Source organism: Propithecus coquereli, unplaced genomic scaffold, assembly GCF_000956105.1.
Source record: "Propithecus coquereli isolate 6110/MARCELLA unplaced genomic scaffold, Pcoq_1.0 Scaffold16, whole genome shotgun sequence".
Taxonomy (NCBI): Eukaryota; Metazoa; Chordata; class Mammalia; order Primates; family Indriidae; genus Propithecus; species Propithecus coquereli.
The window spans coordinates 2,326,226-2,338,881 of NW_012140524.1; the positions used below are offsets into that span (position 1 = coordinate 2,326,226).

The 12,656-nt window shown below is 39.0% G+C and overlaps 1 protein-coding gene and 2 pseudogenes across 1 annotated transcript in view; 2 read left to right on the forward strand and 1 right to left on the reverse strand.

Moving 5' to 3' along the window:
* Positions 1–12,656, forward strand: part of DENND5B (DENN/MADD domain containing 5B) — a 203,001-nt gene that overhangs the window by 90,777 nt on the left and 99,568 nt on the right. The window contains exon 4 of the mRNA XM_012640953.1: positions 10,662–11,328. Within this exon, the coding sequence (XP_012496407.1) occupies positions 10,662–11,328 (667 nt within the window). The remainder of the gene's footprint in view (positions 1–10,661; positions 11,329–12,656) is intronic.
* Positions 3,108–3,467, reverse strand: LOC105807526 (annotated as a pseudogene).
* Positions 12,129–12,656, forward strand: part of LOC105807527 — a 9,524-nt pseudogene continuing 8,996 nt past the window's right edge.

The window sequence follows — 12,656 nt, forward strand, 5'->3', positions numbered from 1 at the left end:
TATTTTTAGTTGTCCAATTAATTTCTTTCTATTTTTAGTAGAGATGGGGTCTCGCTCTTGCTCAGGCTGATTTCGAACTCCTGAGCTCAAACAATCCACCTGCCTCGGCCTCCCAGAGAGCTAGGATTACAGGCATGAGCCACCGCGCCTGGCCTCTTAGTAAGATATTTCAAAGTATAAATTATTCTGTGAGATATCAGAATGGTGTCCAAAACTATGTTCTTACTATGATACGAATTCAAAGTCATTTGGAACTAAGTGCCACAATTGATATGCTTTCTTTATTTTAATCATTTGAATGAGTTAATAGTAAGATATCCATGGTAGCTTTTCCCTCTGTCTGCAAAACATTCATCTTTAAAGCAATTATCAGCTTCCTTGATCTGTCTTTGATAATTTCTTTATCCCTTGCCTTTGAGGTTATTTTATGTAAGTGGCAAAAGTTTCCCTCTGAAGAATAAATGCAAAAGCTTGTGTTTTGATGGTTGAATACCACGTAGCATTTTTTATTGCTGCAAATCTAAAAGGATTTGCTTGTACTCTAAAAAGCATCCCATTAAACCAGTCTGCATTTGGGTCATAGATTTACTGCCCTTAATTTCCTCTGTGATTTATTAGTAAGTGCATTTGTATGAAGCTATAATTTATTCTCACCTAGAAGTATGAAGCTTTGTCTTGCCTTTAGGAAAAATCCCACTCCAATGAGTCATCACTTTGTGTAATATCAGTCATTCCTCTAACAAGCAAAAATGGTGCTTTGAATAAAGATCATTAATTTCATATATAAATTAAGTGCCCAAAGCAATGAACTTTCTTAAATAAAAAATGCCATGTATATGAATGCAGTACAAATAAAATAGAAAATAAATAAAAGAGACAAATGAAATTATTTCTGAATTAAAGACAGCTTGTTTGCTGATTCAGAGATTTTTATGAAAAAATGGAAGTATCATAAACAGAAAGAACATTACAATAAACAGTTATATACTGATCACTGAGAACTAACATATGTAAATATTGACATGTCTGCTTCCAATCTGTACCTTTTGTTTTAAATGAAACAAAGCATCACAAACAGAGCTGAAGGACCCCACTCCACTTTCAGATCTGTTCAAGGTAATCTACACATTGGCATCCATGAGTGTTTATATAATATTTTAATAGATATACCTTATTCTTTCCCCACCTCCCGGAAATAGGGCCTCATTCTCTCACCCAGGCTAGAGTGCAGTGGCACAATCATAGCTCACTGCAGCCTTGAATTCCTGAGCTCAAGCAATCCTCCTGCCTCAGCCTTCCGAATAGCTAAGACTACAGGTACACATACCATACCTGGCTATATTTTCTTATTCTTTGTAGAGATGGGGTCTTCCTATGTTGCCCAGTCTGGTCTTGAACTCCTGGACTAAAGCAACCCTCCTGCCTCACTTCCCAAAGTGCTGGAATTACAGGCATGATATACCATGCCCAGCCAAGATAATCTTCTTAAGAATGTATTGTGTACCTAGGAATTCTTAGGAAGAAAACATGGTCAATATCTTTTTAAGCAAGTTATATGAATTATAAGGATCCTATCTTACATGTCTGTCCTAAATGAAACATCTGATATATGGTATTTCAGGTAATTAAAGAGTAATAACTAACTATTATAAAGCTCTTAATTTACAATTTACTGTTTACTTTGATCACAAGGAAGGGTAGTGTGGAATGATGAGCAAAGAGTAAAGAGCAAAAGGTTGGCTGAAGAAACCTTTCAGATGCTCATCTTGCAAGTTTCAAAGGAAAAAGGGCTATATATACTTTTTGCAGACTTAGCAAGTACTTTAATTTGAAATCGATAACCCCAAATTGCATTCATAGGTTTGACATTAGAATGAAAGTTAAGCCCTCATTTTGAGCCAAGTTTAAATTCATATCTCACAATAGAATCATAGGAATGGTAGCTGGACTTGGTGACACCTGCCTGTAGTCCTAGCCACTCGGGAGGCTGAGGAGGAGGATCACTTGAGGCCGGAAGTTTGAGGCTGCAGTGAGCCGTGATCACACCAGACAGAGTGAGACCCTATCTCTTAAAAAAGAAAGAGAATCATAGGAATCTAATCCAGCCATTTTTGCTGGGGGAGCCTTTCTGTTTCCTTAACATTGCAGCTAGAATACTTCACTGGCATCTCAAACTCAACACATCTGAAACTGAATTGGTCAGTGAATGTTACAACTATTCACCTAGTTGCCTAAACAAAAAATCTGAACATCATACTGGAAAGGTTCTCACTTTCTTGCCCTCTCCCATATGCAATCAATTATCTATCTACTTCTCTGTTTCCACACACCCACCCTGTTCCAAACCATGAAGATCTATTGACCTGGACTCCTGCATTAACTATCTAACAGGCTTTCTGCTCTTATCCATTCCATTCTTCACACTGTAGCTTCTGCTTATGGTATTGCTTCTGTCTAGAAAGCTCTTCCACTTCTCCTTTACCTAGTCAAATCTTATTGATCCTCCAGATTTCACTTTAAACATTACTTCCTCAGAGAAGCCACCCCTAGCCATTACCTTCCACCACCCTCCCAACACTCGGTCAGCTCCCCTTAGGCTCTCTTTGCACCTTGTATGTTTTGTAGCACATATCCCACTTGCAATTAAATAATTATGTATTAATACCTAGTAGTCAACTGTGTATCTCCTGCTATAATATAAGCACCATGAGGACAGGAACAGTTTCTCCTATTCAATGCTATATCCCTAGATTTGCACATAGTAGACACTCAGATTATTGAATAAATGAAGGAATGTTTACTTGTTTATAATACTTCCCTTCCCCGTCCTTGTCTATTTAGGTACCACCTCCACTGCAAAACCATCTCTTAAGCACTCTCTTCTTTTCTTTTCCTATGACACCTTGAACATACTCAATAGCAGCACTGATCACATTAATTTGTAACTGTTGGTTTATATGTCTGTCTTTCCTACTAGACTGTGAGCTCCCTGAAGGAAGGGATTATTTTCTCCCTCCCCCTCCCCCGCTAGGGTGATTTTATTGATGGCTCTAGTTTATTCCCTCCCAAAAGACCAAAGGCAACCAATTGAAGTAATTAACATAACCTCAGGATTTTATTGTCTTCATAATAAAAGAGGCTTGGAACTGGATCACTTGGCCCTTTCTCTTCTTATCTCCTCCCAGTTCAGAATGCTTGCATCTCTTAATAGCCAGCATTCTCTTAGATCTGCAATTGGGCTCGACACACTCAAGCCTCAGCACAATCTTCTTTGTAGTTTTAGTCTTTTTTCAGAAAATCGGCTTAGTCTGCCCATCATAACCACTCTGCTTCCTATCATAACGCCGGTTTCCCTGGGCATACAGAGAATCCTTGCCCTTCTTGTATTGTGTCATTTTGTGGGGTTGGTGCTTGCGACATTTCTTACAGAAAGTCCGGCGGGTTTTAGGAACGTTCACCATGTTTGCGTGCGCACTATCAGTTGGAAGGGATTATTTTCATATTTGTCTTTCGACTTGCCAAGATCTAATGTAATATATAAGGTAAAATAAATGCTTATAAAAGGAAGGAAGATAGAAAAGAAAGGCAAAATGACCAACTCTTAGATTTTTCTGAATAATTTCTCTTTTTCAGTCATGCATCACTTAAGGAAAAGGATACATTCTGAAAATTGCATTGTTAGGTGTCTTTATCATTGTGCAAACATCAGAGAATGTACTTAACACAAACCTGGATGGTAGAGCTTACTGTGCACCTAGGCCACATGGTATAGCCTATTGCTCTCGCCATCATCTTACATGCAGTCCATTACTGACCGAAACATGGTTATGTGGTGCATGACTGTATTTGTTCAATGAGGGAAAGGCTATGGGAGTCATAGGCTATAGAATACAGGAAAAGGAATTATTAGAATTTTAGCCAAAGTGCCTGAAAAAGTCCAGAGAGGTAAGAATATTTGGTTACTCAAACTGGAAGAGGTACACAGATGGCACTGTGAGCCTACCTTGGCTAAAGTAATCTGGTTACCAGTGGTAATCTGATCAGCAATGACAACTCAAATTTGTAATTGTTCTATTGTGGGAAGTTGGGATGGGGAGGGGATATTGGTAGTAGGTAGCAATGTTATGGGGATAATAAGGATATTTAACACTATGGAAAGCAGATCTTGATTTATATCTCAGGTTTTCTGACAATTAAAGTATAACATCTTATAGTTCCTGACATAACAATAATTCTGTCTTTTAAATATGGAAAAACAACAGCATTTTGCAATTCATGATTTCCTAATAGATTAGAAATATAATTCTTACTTTTTTTGATTTGTAGGAAGAGCATTTAAGAAAAATTCTTACATCTGTTATCTGTAGCATAAAAAGTCATTCTTCACTTGAGCACAGCTTTTGGCAAGCTTTTCCTGTAAATGTTTGAATGTGTGCTCAAGAAAGCTACAAACCCTTAGGGGAATATTTGGCAGCTGTTCAAAAACAGTTGAGCTGTGATTTTCATGGTTTATGATGACAGGAAAGCCTATCAATTAAATTAAATCTTTATGTTGACTTTGGAGGTCACTATGTTTCCGTATTGCCTACTTGATGGAAAAAGAGAACTACAGACTGGATCAAGAAAGGAACTAAATCTGGCCCTTTACGCCCAGTTGTTATTTTTGTTTGTTTTCTTGTTTATTCATTCAGCAAATACTTATGTACCATGCACTATGCTAAACAAATTTGAGCTTAGCCTGGAGCAAGAGTAATTCAAATCATCCCTTCTACAATCTTTATTGACTACAGTAAATGTGTCAGATGAGTTTTCATTGACACTATCAGCAGAGCAACTCATTGACTTTTTGTTATGATGAAATCAACTTTAATTTGAAGGTAGCGTTATGAAAAGATCCTGGCACAGCCTCCTGTTATGCAATTATTCCCAAGACTAGGAATAACTATTTTTTCCCTCTAGCAAATCCAAGTATTTATGGGTTTTACCTAAGTCTGTATTTTATTCTATGCAAATATACATAGTAATTTAATTCTTGTCAACATATATAAAAGAATTCAGTAAATCTAAGTAAATCTCAGTTCTTTGCAGGTTTCATATTTGGTGATATAAAATACAAAGACATTTTAGCTGCATACTAATACTGAGCTTTTAATTTTTTTTTAATCCTTGTCACCATCTATTGTGGCCCCAAATGGTATATTGTTCCATGTGCGGAACTCTTGAACGTTTAAGGTTATTGAAGTATGGTACCAGTCCTTGAGTAGCTTGCGATCTAGAGATCAAACAGAGTTATGGAATACTAGTAATGTGTGTCTATATATAACGGACACATGTATACAATGGTGTAAGACTTCAATTGCTTCCCCACGCAATAAAGACTATTTAGAGGAGTGAGATTTTAATGACCAATAGAGGATGAGGAGGACACTATCTTTTATGGGAAGGTAGTGGAAGACCTCTCTAAGGTAGTATCTATGCAGAGACTTAAGGGAAGTAAGGGAGTGTTTCAGTTATCTATTGCTGCATGACAGTTTATCCCTGTACCATGTAGTAGCTTAAAACAGGTATTGGCAATTTTTTTCATGAAGACCAAATAACAAATAGTTGATGTATTGTGGGGCGTACAGTTTCCCCACAGTTCTCAGCTTTGCTGTTGTAGTGCAAAAGCATCCATAGACATGCATAAATGGATGGGCATGACTGTGTTCCAGTGAAACTTTATTTACAAAAACAAGTGACAGATTTTATTTAACCTAAGGGCTTATCTTAGGCTGTTCCTGCTGCTAAAACAAAATACTTGAGACTGGGTAACTTACAAAGTACAGAAATTTATTTCTCACAGTTCTGGAGGCTGAAAGTATAAGATCAAGGTGCTGGGAGGTTCTCTGTCTGATGAGGGCCTACCTAGTCTCTGCTTCAGAGTTGGTGCCTAGTTGCTGTGTCCTTCAGAAGGGTAGAATGCTGCGTCCTCACATAACAGAAGGAACAGAAGGGGAGAATAGGTACTAGGGTGCTCCCTTCAACCTGTTTCATAAGAGCACTAGTCCTTTCACAAAGGCAGAGCTCTCATGATTTAATCACTTCCTCAAAGACCCCCACCTCTTAATACCATCACCCAGGGGTTTAAGTCCCAACATATGAATTTTGGAGGGACACATACATTTAAACCTTAGGAGGGCTGTAGTTTACTGACCCTTGATTTAAAGCAACAAAATCATTACTTTGTTTACAAATCTGTAATTTTGGTAGATTTTGGTGGGCAGCCCCTCTGTTCTACTCAGTGTCAATTTGGGCAGTTCAAAGGCTGAGGACTGGATTCATCCAAAAGCTCAATCACAGGTCTGTCTCCTGGTCTAGGAATATAGCTGGGGCTCCCTCTATACGGTCTGTCCAGCGTGGCAACTTCGGGTTAGCCAAACTTTTTATATGTTCAGGGCTCCTAAGGTGTATGGCCAGAGAGAGAGAGGGAAGTAGAAGCCATATTGCCTTTTTTAGCCTAGCCTCAAAAGTCACTCAGTGTCACTTGTCATTGCTATTGCATTTTACTTGACATGGCCCCCAGGCCAAATCTATCCAACTGCCTGTTTTTATAAATAAAATTTTATTGGACCAAAGTCTATATATGTGTTGTCAGTGGCTACTTTCATGCCTCAGTGGTAGACCTGCGTGTGACAAAGACTGTGTGGCCTCCAGAGCCTTATATTATCTGGCTCTTTACAGAAACAGTTTGCCAATCCCTGGTATAGGCACTCTCAGCAGCCCATCTAGGTTCAAGGAGAGGTAGGTAGACTCTACCTCTTAGTGTAGGGGAGTGGCAAGATTCTAGAAGAGCATGTGAAACTAGAAATATTGTTGGAGCCATTTTTAGAAAATACAGTCTGGACCAGACATGATGACTCTCACTTGTAATCCTAGCACTTTGGGAGGCCAAGGTGAAAAGATCGCTTGAGGGCAGGAGTTTGAGACCAGCCTGGGCAAAATAGTGAGACCCTGTCTCTACAAAAAATAAAAACATTACCCAGGTGTGGTGATGTGCCTGTAGACCTAGCTACTTGGGAGGCAGAGGCAGGAGGATTGCTTGAACCCAGGAGTTTGAGGTTGCAGTAAGCTATGATAATGCCACTGTACTCTAGATGGGGCAGCAGAACGAGACCCTATCTCAAAAAAACAAAAAAAAACAAAAAAAAAGGAAAAGAAAAGAAAATACAATTTGCTATAGGAAATGAGCAGATATGACTACCTAGGGAAAGAGAATTGCTAGGAGAGCAAACAGCAAATTTTGACAGGTGCATGCTAGGTATGTTCACAGAACAGCAATGTGCCATTGTTGCTGGAGAAGAGTAGGTAAGATAAAGAGTAGTGTGAGATGAGGGCAGAGAGGTTGCTGGGGCCAAGTCACGGAAGGCCATGTACACCATTAAAAGGACTTGGCTTTTAGTGTGAGAGAGGCCATTAGAGAGTTTTCAGAAGAGTAACAAGATCTCACTTGTATTTTTTTTTTTTTGAGACAGAGTCTCACTGTGTTGCCTAGGCTAGAGTGCCGTGGCGTCAGCCTAGCTCACAGCAACCGCAAACTCCCGGGCTCAAGCGATCCTCCTGCCTCAGCCTCCCGAGTAGCTGGGACTACAGGCATGCGCCACCATGCCCGGCTACTTTTTTCTATATATTTTTAGTTGTCCAATTAATTTCTTTCTATTTTTAGTAGAGACGGGGTCTCACTCTTGCTCAGGCTAATTTTGAACTCCTGAGCTCAAACAATCCGCCCTCCTCGGCCTCCCAGAGAGCTAGGATTACAGGCGTGAGCCACCGCGCCCGGCCCTCACTTGTATTTTTTTAAGGATCATGTTGGCTGCTATGGGGAATAGATTACAAGGGACAAGAACAGAAGCAGGAGAGACTGGTTAGCAAGATGTTACAGTCATCCAGGCAAGAGAAGAAGGGGGCTTAGATTAAAGTGGTGAGAGGAAAGATAGAAGCAGTTTGTGAATGAAGATATTTTTGAAGGTAGAACTGATAATATTTGCTGATGGATTGGACAGTGGGAGCGAGAAAAGAGAGAAGTCAAAGATGACTCCAAGGTTTCTGTCCTGGCCAAACTAGATGGATGGAGTTATAGGGAAGACTGAGATAGGGAGAAACAAATTTGGAGGAAGAAATCAGGACTTCAGTTTGGGACATGGTAAATTTGAGTTGCCTATTAGACATCTTTATGGGAATGTCAAGTAGTTATTCAGTTAAAAGTCAAGTTCTTGAGATAGTAAATTTGGTAGTTGACAGAGTATATTTAAAAGCACAGAAAAAATTGCTCAGGAAATTAGCTTGGATAGAAAAGAGAGCCAAAATGTGGTGGTATAATCTGATAACATGACTTCAAGGCCATGGATTTTTAGGGAGAAGGGAAGGACCATGGTCTGAGTGGCTCTGAGGAGCAGTCAGGACACCCACCCACCTGCATGCTCAGTGAGAATTTTATTGCACTAATTCTGATTCACCACCGAGAGTTTGTTTTTACACGGTGGGAACCCAGAAATCTTAACACAGATCCATACTCTACAAAATAAATGTAAGTGGAATGTGCATAGGGGAAGGAGGGGCACTGGCCCTCTCAGCTTCCTCCTCTGGTCTCTCATTCCTTCCAGGGCCCTGAGCATTCCCATTCCTGCTCTCTCCTTGAAACCCCTTTGAAAACCACTCTGCTTCAGTGCTTGAAGATTGATGTGCTAAGAGGTACATCTAATTCTGTCCCTCTCCTACTAAAAACCCTTCAGAGGCTTCTCATTGTCCTCAGACTTCTAACATGGCTCACTAAGGCCCTTCCTGGGCTGCCCCTAATTACTTCTCTTGCTTTCTCTCACCCCCACCTTGCATTCTGTGCCCCACCCACACTGACCTTGTTTCAGTTCCCCAAACCCTCACGTTCTTTCTTCCGGGCTTTTGCACATGTTGTCCTGTCTAGGCTCTTCTTTATCTTACTAACACCTGTACTCATCCTCAGGTTTCAGTTTGGACTTCATTTTTTCCTGGTAGCCCCCTCTTTTCTAATTTACGTCCTCCTGCTATGTTTTTTCCACAGCAGCCCTTATTTACCTTATCGTAGTCCTTTTCTTTATAGTTTATGGTTTTTTAATCATCTGTCATCATTGAACTGGAAGCGCCATAGGAGCAGGGACCATGTCTGTCTTTCTCTCCGTCCTATCACCATCATAGGGCCTAGCTCATAAAGGTACTTAAGCGTTTTTTGACGGTTTGAATGAAAGATGGTAATTTTTAAGATGAATTGTGTTTTCTTGGTAATGTGGGGATTTGGGAGACCGTCTAAATTTTGTACTAGATCAGTTATTAAATCCGCAAAAAAAAAAAAAAAATAGAAAAACGTAAGGTAATAACATGGTTAAATTATTTCTATGCAAAAAGCTTATTGAAATACAAATGTAGAAAAAAATATATAAATATGAATACTGATTATGTTAGGATGGTTGAAATGCATTATTTTCCTTAGTATGTTTCAAATTATAATTTGTTTTATTTCTTTTATATAAAATGTTTTAAATAATTTCTTATGCATTTTAATCATTTTAAATTTAGCAGCATCTTTAACTTTTCTGGTAATTTTATTCCCAAGTTTGACTCAATTGTGGGTAGTTCCTAAGATTTAGAGCATAATCTCTACTGGAAATAAGCTAAAACATCTTGTTTCTATGCTTCTGCTTTAGTAAATTAAAAGCTTTACATTTTCAAAGTTTATTTAAGATAAAGTATCATATTGTTCAAAATAGCAATACTGTTGTTTTTAATAATCTTTGTTTAACTTTTTTTCATGTATTAAATAAGCCTTCTCCTATTTCCCTGATCCTCAGAAACACTGTCATCATTACTATAAAAGTAGTACTTAAGTATTAAATATTTGTAAAATGTCTTTGCGAATGACTTGAAGTGTCTTCTAGTCATTAATGCAGCAACTTGTAGACAAACTGAGGCTCAGAGATGCTACATTGCTTGCTGAAGGTCACAGCCTGGTTAGAGGTTTACTTTGGAACTAAATCAAAGATTTTCTTGTTCATAAAGCCCCCTACATGTAATACCACACAGTAAAGATTTTTCCCTTGTGTATATATTTCTTTTAAGAATAATTTTATCTAGGCCGGGCGCGGTGGCTAACGCCTGTAATCCTAGCACTCTGGGAGGCCAAGGCGGGCGGATCGTTCTGAGCTCAGGAGTTCGAGACCAGCCTGAGCAAGAGCGAGACCCCGTCTCTACCAAAAATAGAAAGAAATTAATTGGACAGCTAAAAATATATACAGAAAGAAAAAATTAGCCGGGCATGGTGGCGCATGCCTGTAGTCCCAGCTACTCGGGAGGCTGAGACAGTAGGATTGCTTGAGCCCAGGAGTTTGAGGTTGCTGTGAGCTAGGCTGAGGCCATGGCACTCGCCCCAGGCAAGAGAGTGAGACTCTGTCTCAAAAAAAAATAATAATAATAATAATTTTATCTACATGTACGTGAGGAACTGCAATGTATTTCTAATTTAAGGCTATTGCTAATATTAAATCTTGATAAAACCTGTCCTTTTGAGTCTGGTTATGTTAAAAAACAAACTTTTTTCCTGGTTTGCTGTTATTAGTATACTGTGTTTTCATGCTTTTTTCCCTCTTCCTCCACAGTTGTGCATGCCTAAAGGGCTATCTTTCAGAACACAAACTGACAGTAAAGACCCTCAGTTCCACTCATTTATAATTACCAGAGAAGATGGTTCTCGTACCTACGGTTTTGTTCTCACTTTTTATGAAGAAGTTACAAGCAAGCAAATCTGCACAGCAATGCAGACTCTCTATCAGATGCACAATGCTGAGCATTATAGCAGTGTGTATGCTTCATCCTCCTGCAGCATGGACTCACTGGCAAGCAGTATTGATGAGGGAGATACAACTTCCCTTTTGAAACTCCAGCGATACAACTCCTATGATATCAGCAGAGACACCTTGTACGTTTCCAAAAGTATATGCTTGATCACACCGCTACCTTTCATGCAGGCCTGCAAGAAATTCCTCATCCAGCTTTACAAGGCAGTTACCTCACAGCAGCCTCCACCCTTGCCACTTGAGAGCTATATCCATAATATACTTTATGAGGTACCCCTTCCACCTCCAGGGAGATCACTGAAATTTTATGGTGTTTATGAACCTGTCATCTGCCAGAGGCCTGGGCCCAATGAACTCCCCCTTTCTGATTATCCCCTTCGAGAGGCATTCGAGCTCCTGGGATTAGAGAACCTGGTACAGGTGTTTACCTGTGTTCTTTTGGAGATGCAGATCCTTCTCTACTCACAAGGTAGGTCTTCCTTGGATTTTAAGTTTTCCAAAAACAAGTACTTATGCTTCCAACTACTATATTTTCGTGGAGTATATTACTAGGACAAAATAAATAATGATTACGGTCTTTTCTGTTTTGTGTAAAAGGAGCAGGTATGAGTGGCACCAAAGGCTGAAACAATGCTTCTCTTTGAGGTGGCATTGACTGCAGAGAGAAACAAGAAGGAATACGAAAGTATTAACTTGACTGATTTGAGTATATGTATTTTTTAATGGAAATGGCCCTTTTTTCCTGATAATATATAATCATCATAAGAAATTTTATGTCTTTTCATAATGAGAGTGAAAGAATCCTGTTACTACCAGAAACGTGTAGACTTCCCATTTTTTACAGATTAGTAGAGGTTCACATCAAAACTCAGCTGACATTAAAAAGGGATAGATGCAGTTGTTGACTCTGCAGCTTCCTGAGGCACTTTGGATCTTTGCCTGTGGGAGCATTTTACGTGAGTGAGAGAGAGAGGGTGAGCCAGGCATGAGACAGATGTGACTTTCCCAGGTCTGACAGTTCTGCCAGAGTTGTGTGTGTGTGTGTATGTGGTTTTTTGGTTTTTGTTTTTTTTAAATCTCAGAAGGAAGTTATCTTTGTGATGTCTTTTATTCAAAGTTCTTCCATCCAACACATACTTAAGAAACTAACAAACTAGGGTTTTATTTTATCAGTACATTTACAATGATGAATGTTCAGCCTAGACTAGGATACGTACTGGTTCTCATCTGAATATGAATTTATAGGAGAAATAGAGATGATATGTCTTAATGGGTAGTGGATTGAAGGAAATTATAAGATGGTACCTGTGCATTGATGGAGTCTTTGAAAAATGTGGCACAAATATTTGGGTTAGCATTTTGCTAACTTGTGTTTAGGCTGGCAGAATTGTAGTGCAATCTCCTGACTGCTGCCGTCAAGCTTATTTTACCACTTTCCTTTTTTTATTTTTCTATTTTAAATTATAAGCAAGGCTGAGCCAAGTAGGCTATATTTGTACTTCCCCATCTTGTGTGTATGTTGACACTATTTGTGTGTTGACAGCCCTTCACGAGGTTGTATTTTCTTCAGTTTATCCTACATAGTGTTCTCTGATAATACGTTCCAGTGTCTCACTTTTGTTGTCAGGAAGTTCTTCTCTAATGGCCAATCTAAATTCTTTCCCCTTTCGCTCACTTTTTTAGTGCTCATCATTACTTGTAGATCATCTTTCTGTATCTGAAAAATTTTACTTTAAGTAATTCTCTTCTTTTTTTCTTTTTCTTTTCTTTTCTTTTTTTTTTTTTTTTTTTTTTTTT